The sequence below is a fragment of the Pezoporus flaviventris genome, unplaced genomic scaffold, assembly GCF_033815535.1.
Source record: "Pezoporus flaviventris isolate CSIRO_AGI_PZ_B2104156 unplaced genomic scaffold, CSIRO_AGI_Pfla_v1 ptg000105l, whole genome shotgun sequence".
Classification (NCBI taxonomy): domain Eukaryota; kingdom Metazoa; phylum Chordata; class Aves; order Psittaciformes; family Psittacidae; genus Pezoporus; species Pezoporus flaviventris.
The window spans coordinates 1,153,837-1,170,169 of record NW_026892653.1 but is presented as its reverse complement, the minus strand read 5'-3'; the positions used below and the strand labels follow the sequence as shown (position 1 = coordinate 1,170,169).

The 16,333-nt window shown below is 48.4% G+C and overlaps 1 protein-coding gene across 1 annotated transcript in view; it reads right to left on the bottom strand.

Moving 5' to 3' along the window:
* Window positions 1-279: 279 nt before the first annotated feature.
* Window positions 280-16,333, bottom strand: part of SLC7A5 (solute carrier family 7 member 5) — a 36,835-nt gene continuing 20,781 nt past the window's right edge. The window contains exons 3-10 of the mRNA XM_061477393.1: window positions 10,161-10,266; window positions 9,390-9,434; window positions 7,943-8,066; window positions 6,729-6,832; window positions 5,852-5,948; window positions 5,352-5,501; window positions 4,043-4,220; window positions 280-2,160 (exon numbers count right to left, since the gene is read on the bottom strand). Coding sequence (XP_061333377.1) covers window positions 2,105-2,160; window positions 4,043-4,220; window positions 5,352-5,501; window positions 5,852-5,948; window positions 6,729-6,832; window positions 7,943-8,066; window positions 9,390-9,434; window positions 10,161-10,266 — 860 coding nt within the window. The 3' untranslated portion in view covers window positions 280-2,104. The remainder of the gene's footprint in view (window positions 2,161-4,042; window positions 4,221-5,351; window positions 5,502-5,851; window positions 5,949-6,728; window positions 6,833-7,942; window positions 8,067-9,389; window positions 9,435-10,160; window positions 10,267-16,333) is intronic.

The window sequence follows — 16,333 nt, the reverse complement described above, 5'->3', positions numbered from 1 at the left end:
GCTCGATGCTAACACATGCAGAGAGGCACAGGGCTGGCTTGGGTGTCTCTACATTGTGCTGCCATGGAATAAGCAACCTGACAGCAAAGGTTCTCATCGTCATGATTGTCTCACCTATTCCTCCTGCACTGCCTCAAAGCAAAGACGAATGGTTGGTGAAGCAATAGCAAAGAGCAGCATGCAGACACTTGCTGACGTAGCCACAGTCGCTGTCACACATTTGAACAGAAGCTGCACACAACCCCTTTTTTTTGCTAAAGAACATAAAAGAACAAAGCATGAGCTAGTACCATTGGTGTTCTTAATGCCTTGTCATCCAAAATAACTGTCTACTACAAGGAGAATCCATAGAATGCATTAGCTCTTGGAGGATCCTGGTTTCCAAATAGCTTAGTTTACAGAAATACTGAGGAAAAAAGGTAGTTTAACAACCCATTTGCACAAAGCACAAGCACAAAGATCGGTAATAGAGACTGAAGCAGCTCACTTGCAGGGAAAAGATGCTTTTGATTTCCAAGTGACTATCACCTCAAGTGCAGAGGCGTCATGAGCAAACTGTTCACAACTGCAGTTTTGAGGTGATGCTTTTGACCAAATAAAGCAACATGCTCCTTAGAGGACAGTTCTGACTACTTGGAAGTAGAGGAATTTTGGGTGCGCTCAGGGGATGGGACTGCACCACCACAACAGCAAAACAAGACTTCACATGCAGAACGTGGTTTGTGCTCAGAGACTGCTCCCTGAGCACAAGGGTGTTGGTGGGGGCATCTCACCAAGCCAAACCTGATGATGCTGTTTTGCACAAAGGAGGACCAGGGCCCCAGTCCCTGCTTCTCAGAGCAAAACAGACCATCTACAGCAGACCAAGATTAAACCCAGGCTCCAGCATCTGAGGACATCTGCCCTTTTATACACCCCCAGTCCCAGCTGGTCCCATCTCCACTGCATGTTGTAGAAGATACACGGGGCACAGCAACAGGCAATGCACAAGCCAGCCCCAAGGGAACAAGCTAAGGGAATCCCACACTTAATTTTCTCTTTGCAAATGGTTTATGGTCAAACATGAATCACATTGTGGCAATGAACAGGGCCATTTGGGTAGCATGATGCTGCTCATCCCATGCTGGATGATAACCTGTCTACAGAGAAACATGGAGTGAGGAAACCAAGGACTGGGCCTTCTGCTAAGTGCTATTCCCTGGGTTTATCAGGAGGAAGTCCACCCTCAGGCCTGTACCTGCCCCAGTGCTAATTCACAGGACCACAGGATGGGCATTGTGGTGAAGAGCATCCCAGAGGGGCCGACTCAACAGTAGGGAGATGGCTTGGATCTGAGAGTTCAAAGCCAGACAGTGGCAGGGGATCCCCGAGTGCTCTAGTCAGGAATGCAATGAAAATCAGACAAGACCTCCCCACATTGTTTCTCTGACACTAATTCTGCTCTGCCTTGTCTCACTTAAGTCACTGCCAGTGGACAGAGCCCAAAGCATCCAGCAGCATGTGTTTTGGTATGACTTTGTGTGTGTGTGTGAGCCAACATCAGCCAACCTTTGCTTCCCAACCACTCCCTGTTGTCCAGGGAAGGCCGGTGGGCCGAGCTCAGGACCACCCTGCAGCTCTGTGACAGCCCCAAACCCACGTACAGGCACATCTGTAGGGCTGACAACACTCAAATTGGGCTCAGGAGCAGATCTGCGGTCGTCTGGGGGATCCCAGACCCAAACCCAAGCCAAGTAAGTCTACACAGAACTGGAATACAACCCTCCGTATCACACACACACACACAGAGATGCTATCAGACTTCCTGCTGCTGGACAGGCAGGACCCCTCTGGAAGCTCCCGGCTGGAATTCCTCCTCCTGGCTCACATTCGTACCAAGAACTTCTCATCACAGGGTTGCCCATCTGCCAGGCTAAAGGGTGACGACAGAGGGGCTGGTGGAGACAAGGCAGAGCTGGTGGCACGGTGTCAGACACGAAGCAGCTCCGATGGGGTGCTCCAGTGCCTAGGATTCGTTTACGAGGGATCAGAACCGTTTTCTCCTTGTGTCGTCTTAGAGTAATGTTGTGCGTTTCCTCAAGCTGAATGTCTCTGCTTTTCCTGCTTATGATTCTTGTGGAACCACTTCCATCAGTTTCTGGCACAGGACTGTTGCGGAGACTATGGGGAAGAAAGCAAAGTACAGGTCAGAGATCACACGCAGGGGCCCAACATATATCTTGGTCTTAGTTCATGATCCTCTGCCTCAAATGGGCTCATCCTTTAGCCTCCCCACCGTGATTCTGAGCAAGTTTAGTCCAAATACAGTGTAAGACTTGAAAGCAAATGAGCAGTGGGCTATAACTGACTCATGCCCAGAACTTAAACAGGACATATAAAATACATACATTCATATAAAATGGAACACAGGGAACTCTGCTTCTGCAGCACGTATGCTGTACTGCCCTGAGATGCTCCAGTATGTCTTGACACTTGCATGGTGATATGGTATCTACATTTGGATGCCATAATTGCAAGCAGCCAAAACCGAGTCAGGCACAATAACAGGAATTAGCATAGGAAATAGAAACTGATGCTTTTACTTCCTATTTTGAAAACCTTGGCTGTATGTGAACGCAGCTTCTTTAATTGAAGACAAAACCAACTCAGCCTATGAACCCAAAGCAGAGCCCACTGCCTTGCACAGAGCAGGTGAGAGCAAAGGAAGCATTTCAGGTGCCAGTCTGCACAGGAAAGGTGCTAACCTGAGGTAACTTTATTTTTCCACCCATTAGTTTAGGTGGCTTGTGTCCAAACACACCTGTGCCTTCTGCTGCTTCACCATGTGTTTGGAGATCACAAGATAGTCTAGCCAGGTAGAGCTAACACTAATTGTAAATGCACACAAATTCCAGCCAGATCAGTTGGAAGTGACCAAACTCTTTGCAATATGTGAATATACACATGACAGGAATTCTTATGTTCCTAACTGGGCATCTGCAGGATTATCATTCAGTGTTCCCAGAATATTTTCTATATTCTCCTAACAAACCTTTGAGTGGGTAGAAAACAATTAATATGGTAATTCACCACTCAGGCACTGCAGAAATGGCTTTTCCAGGAACTGAGCCTAACACTCTGAATAAAACAGTGAGTGTGTGAGAGGGAGAGAGAGACTGCAGGGGGAGAATAATAACAAGTGCTAAGCACTGTTGAAAGGCTTTTTTCTTCTTCATAAAATGCATCCAGCTAAGGCTGGGCATTTCTCCTTGTCTGCTTTTCTAGGTCAGGCTGTTGCATGCGAGCTGGGGGGGGCCGATGGTGCAGTTTAGTTACTTGAACACATGGAATGACTTTCTTGATTCAGGTGCTCAGGGAGAGGTTCCACGTGCCAAGCACAGCCCCTCCATCCCTTCAAAACACCCCGTGGGGTAGTGTCAGCTGCTGGAAAACCTTATATGAAGATACCTTAAAAATAAACCTTGTAAGAGAAAGCATCCAGGGGATTCTGTTCTCCCTCTGCTCTGCTGCCCCATTTTGATGCCAAATTGAGCTTTGACTGGATCAGAAACGGTAGCACTGGCTAAGAGATGGATCAGGACTAATTATGAAGTTTCAGCAACCAAACTGAGGCCAACTGTGCTCAGACTGTGACACTGTTAGTTTTTTTCCCTTCCTACGCCACTGGAAAAGGATTCTCTGCTGACAAAAGGTTTGACCCTGTGCTTTGACAGGAGGTAGAAGAAAGGCAGCAATGTGCTCAGCAAATTACGCTCCACTGCGTAACAGCCACCAGTTTGCCAAGATGAAGAATACCCATGGTATTTGGCCCAAACTTTGCAATTATCACAAGGCAGGGTGTGTTTTGGGTGCTTGGTAGATAAGGTAATCACCAGGTTAAAACTTGTTTCCATTAAAGAAGAGTTAATCAGAACTAAGACACTGGAAGTCTCCATTCTGCAAAGGAGAGCCAGTGCTACTAGCTGTAGCACGCTCACCAGGAAGCTGCTATTTCTGGAGCAAAAGCCAAGGCTGCACCTTTGCTTTCACTGGTTATACTTACAAATGAGTTGGACAACCCATTCGGGCTTGTTTTGCCACCAGACCCCGAAGAAGTAAACAGGGATCCCACTGAAGATGATCGCAAAGCCAATGGCGCATTCCTTCGGTGTCATCCAGAAGGAAACAGCAATGAGAAACAAGCAGGCCAGGATGAAGAAAATGGGCAGGCAGATATTCACCTGAACAGGGACCCAAAGAACAGATTAGAAGCTGTATCAGGGGAACAGTGTATGCTTTCCAGTCAAGTTTATCTAGCTGTACAGCTCAGGGAGGGAAGAAGCTCATGTTCTCCTATGGATGCCTACATGGACAGTGCTCCTGTCTGCCTCAGTGCTCTGAATAAGAGGACCATGGCCCTGAACTGCCACGGGGAAGGTATTGGTTTATGCAGTGTTCTTCCTCAGTCCTGGGGAAAACAGATGTAGGCTAACACCTACCACGTACATCTAAAACCAGCAAAACAAAGCACGCACATGTGGCTTGCCAAGAGCCTTTCTCAGCACCCTTTTTTTGACCCCAATTCCATACTTAGATGATTCCTTATAAAAAACACTTGTACCAACAGCATCAAATTCAGCAGCAACCACAGAATGAGCAGTGCTGCTTCTTCACAGCAGTTCTTAGGTTCTGAGCAGGGCACCCCCCAAGAGCAGCGTGGCTTTTAGAATCAAAGCCCAAACCCAAACGAAACACCCTGCAAGTTACTTTGGGAGGGCACTGGTACAGGTCTGTGGGTTTTGCTTCTCTCTGGCTGCCTGTGGCCTGGCAGAGACCTGCTGGGGGACGAGTAAGAAACATGCCTTTAAGGAAGGCAGACATGCTTGTGGCTGACACAATCTTGGGCTCGTCCCAGATGGGATACGGCACTGCCAAGCTGGCCAAGGACAAAGAGAACAAAGTTCTCCTCTCTGCAGGCGTGGGTTTGCCTGCTTTATTAGAAAAGCTATTTTAATTGAATTCCACGATGTCGCAGAGCGTTTCACTGTGTGCCACAGCCTAGGATTTGCCCTGGGGAATACGTCAGTCACTGAGAGCTTCCCATTGGGCTGTGCCATCAGAGCACCCCGCATCTCTGACGCTCAGAACCTCTTACTCTCTGATGTCCCCCTGGTAGCTCCTTGTCCTCGTGCACTGATTTGCATCCAGCAGGTTCCCATGCAGCAGGTTGCTTACAACACAACACTTCCTCCTCACACTCGCAATCCCAGTTCGCCTTCCGTAGAGGATAACCAGCTTGTACTTGCCAACCTTCCCTGGTGCCCAGAAGGGACTTGGGAGGAACCACCACGCAGCTACCACACTGCTCTCACCTTGATGGGCCTTTCTAGCTCTGGTTTCTTGTAACGCAGCCACATCATGCCGATGATGGCCAGAGCCACGCAGAGCCAGTTGAAGAAGCTGAAGAAGTTGATGACTGAGAAAATGTTGTTGGAAAAGGCATACAGCAAGGTCATGATGCACTGCATCCAGAACAAAAAAAGCCATTAGCAAAGGCAGTAGGCAAACCCAAGTTATGTTACAGCACTAAATTCAGGTTTTTCAGAACTATCTGCTAGGGAAAGAATCATGTTGATTATTTTTTACTTCTTTTAGGTTATTTGCAATTGGTGCCTGCAGTGATTTCAAAACAGAAGTGGAGTATGAGGATACGATGAGAGGGAGGTCTATCCTCCCCTGTCGGTGCTTGCAGGAATGGCTCTGTCTGGAGGTGGTGCCCGAGTAGCCCCATCCAACCACTCTGATGTGATCCTACCCTAACCCATTCCTCAGTACCACATTGATCCTCATCACCAGAGAGCCAGGTGCTTACCGTAAAGACGAGGGATGGCACAGGAGTGAGGAGCCTGGGGTGAATCATAGACAGGATTGAAGGCAAATGTCCTTCTCGGGATCCCACAAAGAACAGCCTGAGATGGGGGAGACGGAGCAGTTATCACCTCTGCAACCTTCAGTCCTGGGCTGGGGTTTGTCTTCAGCACAAAACAAGTGGGGACAGCTCAAGCTCAGCCTAGATGCGTGCTGAGGCAGCAAGATTGAAAGGCCCAGGCTACATGCAGGTTTTCTACCTCAGCAGTGCTTTGCATAGTGCAAGAGTAGCACCCTTTTGCTAGTAAGGCAAAAGGAGTGATGCCCTCCAGGATCAGACCCCAGCACAGGTGTTCTACACACACACAGAGTGGAAAGCCCCTCTCTTAGGGAAGGAAGGCTGGAGACAGCCAAGGAATGCAGGAAAGGATGTGTTTATAGCCTCCTTTCCAGAGGGAGCAATTAAGTGGCTTTCCTAAGACAACCTGGGAGATGTGTGTCAGAGCTGGAACCGTCTCAGTCCCTATCCTGCCCTGTTCTTTCTCGAGGTATTCTCAGCCCTTAAGTTTCATAAGTTTCTGCTTTTCATTAAAGCCACTTTCTCAGGCAACAGCACTGAGCCTCAAGCATGTGTTTGCTTATGTTCTAATAACTTCAATGGGATTTTGCCTGAGAAACAGAAGACCAAGATCACTCAAAAGTCTTCCTTTAAACTGGATATGGTTTTGAAGTCTTACTTGGTTTTCCCTTCACTCCCCACATGGCCTCCAGACCCTTCAGACTTTGTGCCTAAGCACAGCCACTCTTTGGAGGACAATGCCAAGCAAAGAGGGTTGAGCACAGCTTGTAAATAAACCCACAGAATTAAGCAAGAAACCTACCGGGAAGAAGTGAAGAGAGATCCATTAACGGATCCAAAGCAGGATAAGCCAACAAAGACGGGTATGATCCAGGACATGACGCCAAGGTGATAGTTCCCAAAATCCTAAACGGGGGGCAACAATACAGATATTTCAAACCCAGAATGCCCAGAAGAAATCACAGCTGCCTACAAAGACTTAATATTTATAGAGATCTGAGCAAGTGGCATGGCTTGGTGCCGAAGCTGTTATGGGATTTTCCATATTGCCATTTGTTGCTCCTCCTTTCCCACAAAGCACATTGTGGAACTGCAAAAAAACATCAGCAATAAGCCCTTCCTTCAGAGTCAGGACACAATATTTATCACAATAGTCATCCAAAGGTTCAAGACCAAAGGGAAGCTGCGAGGAGATTCAGACATGCAGCTATTGCCAGTTGCTGAGTAAGGACCTGGGATGCAGCCCCTTGCAAAGGCAGTGACCTGGAGTAGTATTTTCATATCACAAACTGACCCCATGCTGCTTCCCTGCAGTTTTACACCAATGCTATTAATGCACTGATTTCAAGACTTGCAAAGGTAAGCAAGACAACCAGACAGACAGCTAGTGGAATAACTCAGTGCTGAATAGGTGCAGGCTGGAGCAGGGTCTTGCTACTAACCCAAAGGATGGAGCACATCATCAGAACGGCCCAGACCAGCTCATCCCTTATCCTGGGACTGGGAAATTCCCTTTGAAGCACTGAACAAACCTGGTCACACTCAGTTTGCAAGATCACACTGTGCTGCTTACTTCCAAAGCAGTCAGGATTTCTGACCTCCATGGTATTTTAATTAATACAAGTATTGTTTTCCTTTCTTAATTAAAACAAAGAAGATACAGAAAGAGAACAACCTAGGTCAGTATTGAATGCATGACCTTTTCACACAAGTATCATGTGCTGGTAACTGATGGGAAGTCATGGGGCCAGCAGCAAGCTTGCATATTGACCAAATCAAGAGCAGTGGTAAGTGACTGCCCACCCTCACTACTGTCTGTGATTAATCCCACTTGGTATCACACTGTTCTTCCCTGCTCCCGTCACAGTTGCTCTTTATCTCCTGTCAAACATCAGCTCTTTTGTATGCAGCCATGATCAGCCTGGAAGGAACTATGAGATGTATGGAGAGATTGCACATCTGATTTAACCAGCCCTACAAGACAGATGAGTCACATCAGAAATGCACCTAGCTTACCACAGCCACAGCTTCGGATGTCAGCATCTGCTCTGTTGACAGGGTGGTGAAGTAAGCCAAGTTTGTCAGCACATAAACCAAAGTGACTACAGGTAGTGAGATGATGATAGCCAGAGGCAGGTTTCTAGGAAGAAAACATAGACTGCAATGGAGTGCTGCAGTTCAGAGAAGAGGGTTGTTGATGTCTTCATGCCACAGCCCTCCAGTGCGCGCTTGAAGTTTGCTTGAGCCATTCTGCCCTTTGGCTCTTTAGCATGTCCCGTTTCCCAGCCACACACTGCTCCCCTAGGAAAGGAGACAATGCCCACATGGGAACAGGCTGGAGCCTGACATATGTAGAGTGAAGGATTATGGCAGAAGGAACTTTATGCATGGAGAGACTCTGACTGTCTGGGCAAGCAGTAGTCCAAGGTCACTGCAAAGGCCATTAGTTAAAAATAACCTCCAATGCCAGTGGCATTAGTACATTTATTCTCTTCTGGGCAGAGAACCATTCCTGCTAGTGGGTTTCTTGTGGGAGATGGAAAGATCAGCGATTTAGTGGGCAAATTTTAGGCTCTAACTGTGGAGCTCGCTGGACTGATGAAACTCAACGAAAACGAGTTCAGACACAGTTGGAGTCGGTCTGTAATGATGAGGCTGTGTTGGTACAAATTTGCCTTTCCAAACAGTCTAACTTCATTTGCAAACGGAAACTGAAAAAGGAAACCCTGCTTGATACCATGTATAATTGGTCAAGTGGAGCTCAAAGCCACAGGAGGAAAGAGTCAAATACTGTGACTGCATTCAGGAAGAGATTAAAATAATTGCAAAATGGCAAAAAAACCACTTTCTATAACTGTGTTTGTGAAGGAAAGGTCGTATCAAACCTTATGCTTCCCAGCAGGCACTAATCACTGCCAGGGTCAGCCAGGAATGGGTTCTTGCACAAGCAACCCACGACAACAGTGCCCCATCGCTACCTCGTCTGTGAGCAACAGTGATTTATCAGCGACGTCCTGGCTTTGGTGTTGCCCACCCTTACCTCAGCCCCGAAAGGCATGAGCAGTGCAGAAAGTGGCTATGGCTCAAGAGAAGAGGAAGAGCACACGACAAGTGTATGTCCACACAAGTACTCTTGTGGGAGTTTATACAAGATGGCAATAGAGCCACGAGTGTTTCTTCCTCACATGTAATTCAGAGAGGTGCCGTGCCAAGGAAGCAGGACTTCCCAACAGCACTGGTAATATAAGCAGTACAGGAAAGCAGTGTAAGCAACAGCTCCTCTCAAAAGGAGATTATTATTCCCCCTTCCCCTACTTGAGGGAGGAACTACGCCATTAATTTAACTTGTTTTCTACTTCCCCTTCTGGGCTGATCAGCAACCCCTGTTACACAGACGAGGAAAAGGCTTCCTGAGAACAGGTTCTCCCCCCCCAGGGGAAGCCATCACAGGACACACACCTACCTGTAGGGATTTATCATCTCTTCTGTAACAAAATTCAAGTAATTCCTGTAATTTAAAAGGAACAGTGGTTATTTATGGTTAGCCCATGGAATAAATGAAGCCCTTCATCCTATACTCATCTGCAAGGGAATTTAAAGAGGGGTAGAGAGACTGGCACCTGCAGTAAAAGTTACGATGGCTAATGCCTAGTCCAAGAGCTGCAGCAAAGGACAAGCCCTGGATGGTGGTGGTGGATATAACAGACCAGCTTTTGTGCAAGAGGAGGGGTGATTGCTGGTGAAGATCTGGACCCAGGACTGACAGGGCCACCCCTCCAGGCAATAAGGGTGGCTGCAACTGGCCTGTTTTTACAGCAAACTGAGCAGGCTCCTTGTGCTTGCAAGTGCTCAAAGGGACTGACGAAGAAGCCCTCCAGGAGCTTCAGTTTGGTGCTCAAAGCAATCTGCTGGCATTTAGCATATCTCTCTTCTAGCTAACCCCATCCTACTGCTGTCCCTTAACACACACAGAAGCTGTACCCAGCATCATGGTGCATCATCACCCATCATCTGCTGCCTCTTCTAAATGCCATGATCACCTCCACTTCTTTGTGCTCTGATGTCCTGGCTGGAAACAGGGTGTGAAGTATGACTACCAATGTCAATAGCCAAACCCAAACCAACTGGTTACAAGAAAGATGGGAAGTCTTCCATCATACTCTTCCTTCAAACATAATCTGAGGACAAAAGGAATGGACTACAGCATTTAGAAAGATAGAGGGCTGAATCTTACCATCCTCCATAGGCGAAGAGACCACTGTACAGAGCTAGCACGATGTTCCCCACATCTCCTTTCGTGCCTTCAAAGGAGTGCTCAGGAGTCAGGTTTGTCACGTCACCTGCAGAAAACAAAACCAAGGCAGATGGATTGTGACCCTTTGTGGGGTTTGAAACAGAGAAACCTGGAGGCAAAAGCTGCTCTTAGTATTCTTAGTTATCATAATGATGCATTTTGGGTTATGCTACAGAGCATGTGCACGTATTGGGCTGATTCCTCCAGCTTTACAATACTTAACTCATCTGGAATCATGCACAAAGTAATCAGCACCAAATACACTTGTCTCAAGCAAATGGCCATTACTCAAAACTTTCTCACACTACAATGTGCCATCACTAAGGTAACCTCTCAGATACCTCCTCTCTGCAAAGAAAACACTCTGGGGACCTTCCTGCTGGAAGATGCTATGCAAACAGATATTGTCACATTGTCCTCCCAACTGAAAGCTGCTTTCGTTTGATAAAAACCCAGGATTTCCTTCACTTCCACCAGCCACCCAATAAAGCAGAAACCCAGGATTTCCTCTAGTCCCACCAGCCACCTGATAAAGCAGAGGGTTAAGGCGATGCCTTTGATTGTGGGAAGTCAGGTTCTGTAGGGCTTGAATATCAAAAGTTTCTGTTATGTTATTTACTTTTAAAATAAAAAGCCATAAATAGACTTGTTTGTACCTTTGGTAAGAACTCACCCACACCAAAGGGCTTATTTATTTTGCTTTAAAATGCTCTGCAGTTGTTTTGTTCCCTGCCTTTTGATGTGGAGCCTGGCTGTGGGATGGCAAAGCCATGCTCCCCTCCCTGCATCCAGTGCTCCTCTTGGGAGAGGACAGAAGCAAGGAACGAGGCAGGACTCAGCAGGGCAGGTTTGCATCCAGGGAGCACTGTCGAAGCCCATGTGATTCCTCTTAGGGCACAGATCTTTACTAATCACCCCAGCAACTACATCACATGGCAGTCAGCAGGGCCTGGAGCTTAACCCTTCATCTCTTAGCACAAGGTACCTACGATGTGCTTCTGGGTATGGGAAAGAGATGCTGACAAGCCAAGCACTTCTGGATGTCCCCTCTTCTCATCTCACACTGTAAACTTGCACTCCCTTATGTCACCAAAGACCTCTTTTGCAGGGTCTGGGTAACAAATGCATTAACCTTTTAACACCTCAAACTCATCTTTATGGTGGTGGAAAAGGGGACTTTTCCTGACAGCGCTGTTGTTCTGCTGCTGCATCCTTCACTCATGGGGCTTCACAAGGAACTGCTCCAAACCAGTGCCAGTGACACAGAACTGCCCTGTGTGCATGGAAGAGTTTTGCTTGTCTTTCCCCTTCTCTACCTGACCCTCCAGCTTTATCCCCACCCTCTCCATCCTGGACATTACTCTTTTACCTCCTTTCTCCCTCCTGCTCCAGCTGAATCTTAACCATGGCAAAAAGATATTCCTTAACGCAGCATGCAAAATGCTGTCTGCTCACAAAGTACCCAGGAAACCACCATCCCTCTGCCTTCTTTCCTGGCTAGTTGCTATCCCATTTGAGAGGGGATGCTGCAGATATGAGCTGCAAAGAGCCAGGACCCTAGCAGCAGCTCATGCACTGGGCAGTCATGTCCAGGGAGCCCCGTGCACTTACGTCTAACAGGTCTGCAAGGCTCTACTTGTCCACATTCCACTGCAGATTACAGTTCTGTACTGGTGTTGCCTTGTTTCTATCTCCAAGCACCTCCTTGCACTAGGAAGCTCTCTTCTGAATGTATCCTGGTTGTATTTAATGCCCCTTCAGCCAGTGAATCTCCTTTGCAAGATGCACCAATCAGTTTTAAAGTGAGGGTAGAAAACATACATCAAAACGTAATAGGAAAGCCAGGCAATTCAAAGACACCGATACAATGCTGTGAGTTTAACCTTAATTCCTTGGCTTATCGGTTCAGTCACATAATCTTAATTTAGCATTAATGCCCGGGCCTGGCTGTGAATAAAAAGGCTGATCCGGAGGTGGGTGTGCACAGTATCACATTCTGCTGCATCCCTCGGGCTCAGCTTTCCTGAGTTAATTTTCTGCCCCTCCTAGATAATTACCAGTCTAGTGCTTTCCAGGTCTTTTGTTATGGGAATAAGATACACTTTTTGTTAACAGTGACTGTAATTAGCTACTAGAACTGCACACCGATGGACAAGGAGAGCTCTCTCAGCATTGCAAACACCCCTCGGGAAGTCTCTTTAAGGTCTGCTCATCAGTAGCTCCCACTTGGACCACCTCTTTACCATGTCAAGAGGATGCACCCCCATTTCTTGTCCGCAGCTAGACACCATCTTCCACCAGCAGCCTCTTTCTGCCCATCACAGGCAAAAGCTCTCAGTCCCAATGTTCCTTTTTCTGAGGCATCTGCAGGTTTCACTCTGTGCCCTCTAAAAACCTCACACAGGAACCATGCACTGGTGCTGCTGAGGAAGGGCTGAGCTGCTGCCCTCACCCCGCTGGCCAGGATGAGGGACCACCAGTAGTCTCCAGCCCCAAACCACACGCCTGGATTCAGGATGTTCCATCCGCTTGGGGACCATGAGCATCTTTAGCCTCTGGGCAAGGATGGGTCCAAGCCCAATTTGGTGTCCTGCTGGGCTGTACAGACACTTTGGCTGTGTGTCAGGACTGCCTGCCCTCCAGGATACATGGACAAAGAGGGAAAGGCAGCAAAGGGAGTAGCACTGATGCAAAGAACAAAGCCTTGGCATTTCATTATGCTGCGGGTGAGGGTGATGGATGGGTGGGACGTAACTAATTACTCACACACCTTTTCCTTGCACCCGCTGCGGCATGCACCTAACTCATCCCTTTGAAGCATCAGCAACAAAATGCAGCTACTGGCAAAGGAGTGGCAAGTTAGGTCAGTGTGGAGGCAGCCAGGAGAGACTACGAAGGAAGGAAAGGGCTTTTTGTTCCTCCTCAGCACCTGAGGAGCTAACACCTCACTGTGACACCTCATCTATTGAGCTGTACCTCTCAAACGCTTGCAGTGAGTTGCTAAACTTCACATCTCTGTGCAACCTGCCAGAACGCAATGAAATAACCAGAGGAGCCAAGATCTATCTCTTCCTACTGCAAGGGGCAAGCTCATGTTGTTAGGTGTCCACACGATGCTCTTTAGCTTCTTTCATAGAGGGACTCTTCACTGGGGACTGTAGTGACGGGACAGAGGGTCAAGGGTTCAGACTTAAACAGGGGAAATTTAGGTTAGATCTTAGGCAGAAGCTCTTCCCTGTGAGGGTGCTGAGGCGCTGGCACAGGGTGCCCAGAGAAGCTGTGGCTGCCCCATCCCTGGCAGTGTTCAAGGCCAGGTTGGACACAGGGGCTTGGAGCAAGCTGCTCTAGTGGAAGGGGTCCCTGCCCGTGGCAGGGGTTGGAGCTGGGTGAGCTCTGAGGTCCTGTCCCACACAAACCAGTCTGGGATTCTATGATTTACAGCTACTTGTTTGCATGAGAGGAACCTGGGCTCCTTAACAAGCATGCCCCAAGTATCAAATCCCATCCTCTCCTGCCATGGTCACCTAGCTCTGCCCCACACTGCCAGGCAGCAGATCAGCAGAAAGGCAACAATCTGTGCCCACCAGTAATGCTTGTAGACGTAACTGGCATCAAAGTGATGCCAGAAGCATCCCAGATGCAGCAGGTGAGCTCTGACTGTACCCAGCATGCCCTGATCTCGTTAGCAGCCCCACACACAAAGGAGGTCCTTAGATCCCTGGAACAGAAATGCATCACACAAAGATGCACAGAGGTGGTGCAGAAGTCCCACAGGTGCACTGGAGGATGTGAAAGTGTCCATGAAGCACCACGTGCCCCTCTTGTTCTTACACTTATCCACAGACGCTTTACTGGTCCCAGTTGGAGACTGGGGATAGAAACAGAATAGTCTGGGTTGGAAGGGAACTCCAAAGCTCATCTAATCCAACCCACCTGCAATGAGCAGGGACATCTTCAACTTGATGGGCACAGGTTGCCCAGAACCACATCCAGCCTGGCCTTGAATGTTTCCAGGGATGCTGCATCTGGGCAACCCATGCTGGTGTTTTACCACCCTCGTTGTAATGAATTTTTAACTCGTGTCCAGTCTGAATCTCTTTTAGTTTAAAACCATCATCTCTCACCCTATCGTAACAGGCACTGCTACGAAGTCTCTCCCCATCTTTCTTACATTGGGTAGATGGTCCAGCACGGTCATTCTCACCTCCCTCCTCTAACACAAATTCTCACTAGGACCTGCTGTTCAAACGAGGTGTGAACCTCAGCTCTGGACACTGCATCGGTCGAGCCTCAGCGTGCAATTCAAGCCTCCAGCCTTAAACTGCTGACTCTGGATCAAATCAAGGGTTACAAATGCGCAGTGAGGCTGCCAAGCACGGCCCAACTGCTCCCATTGAGAGAGGGGTCTGTATGTGAGAGCATCCCAAAACCATGCTATGCGCACCCTCCGGATCCTTCATCCTCCCCAGCCCATGCAGACACGGCCGCTCTCAAGGCAATGCCCTGCCCGTGCCCGGCACCCCGGAGATCTGGAACCTGGTTTGAACTGGCTGTTCAGCCGCACTCTGCTCTACAATTAACCAAATTAAGGTAACAAGCTCTGACATAAACCCCATTTGCTGATCTTGCCAGCTGCCAAGACTCGGGTAATTGCACCGGCAAGCGATGGGTCACCCGGGGCCTTTCGGCAGGAGGGACCTATTTCAGGTCCATGCGCGCTGCGTGTTCAGACCCCTTCTTTGAAAAACATCCATTTGCTCCCCGGTCATGTCCGTTCCGGTTCTAACAGCACAGCAATCTTCTCTTGCAGAAGGCGTTTAATGATAATTAAGTACTTCTAACTTGCCTAAACAGCGAGCAGAGGGAACAGAGCCATGCAGACAGCTCAGCAAGAGAAGGGGGGGCCTCCAGCACGTCTCGCTCATGGAGGAGACGGAGCCAGGGAGAAATGTGCTGTACGCACAAACCCCCCCCGAGGAGGAGATGCACTCAGCTGTTGAGCCATTTCCCAAGAACAGCAGCAAGAGTTCAATGGACTGAGTCAGAAAAACAAGAGGGCAAGAAGCAAACAGGGGTCAGGGTTCCGGGAGCATCTCTTGGGCAGCTTGGAGCAACCCAGGAAACGCACGCTCGGAAGCCACATAGGCGGTTTGCTCCTCTCTGCTCTGCTGCCACTGTGCAGACAGCTTTGCATTAAGCAGTTTTGAGCAGCAGCTGTTAAACTTGGGTCCCGTAGCAGATGGGTTAATGGGTTTGGGAGACCCCATGGGGGCATGCAAGGAGGATGCAGAGCTCTTGGGTTACATCTTGATTCTCACCAGCTGCGGAGAGGCGATGACACTTCCCCTTATTTCAACTACTTCCTTCTGTTTTATACAGAAGTTCCTTTCCTCCCCTCCCAGTACTGGGAAGCTCTGTCGATACTGTTTACAGAGAGCTAACATTTCTCTTTTAGGGTGAAACCAAGGATCTGGGCTCGTGAACTCGCTCCACCCCACACAAAGACTCAAGCGTTACGGCTCCCCCTTTTGCAATGGTCCACCAAGACACAATTTGGGCCAGACAGCATTTTGCTGCCCTTTCCACCTCCTCTGCATCCTGCTGATACCACCAAAACACCTTTTCTCCTCCTCCTCCTAAGCAACCACCTCTTGATTTTCACAACCTCCGTGTCTGATGGCATAACATTTGCTGATAAGAAATAAAGAAGCAGACCTGGAAACATCATGTCTGGGAGCCAGAAAGCAGAGACCCTGGATGAAGAGGGTCCCTTTGATCCTTAGCACAGCATGGGAAGATGTTCCACCCAATAGATTTCCAGCCACTTCCATAGCTTCTTTCTTCTTTTCATAGCTGCACAACAAGTTCCATTCACATCCACAGAAGCTTGTGATTGAGAATGACAAACAAGCCGACTGACAAGGCTCTGGGGGGGGCTAATGGAGCCAACCAGCTTGACATGCAAAAGAACATCTGGGGAGGGCAGATCCTAATACCTGTCAGCCACACTCCCAAGGACATGAATTTCAGCCCTGCATTTGAAGGCTGTGGAAAAGGATAAGTTTATAAAGCAAGCAAAAGCACGTGTGAACACACGCACACACAGAGCTATG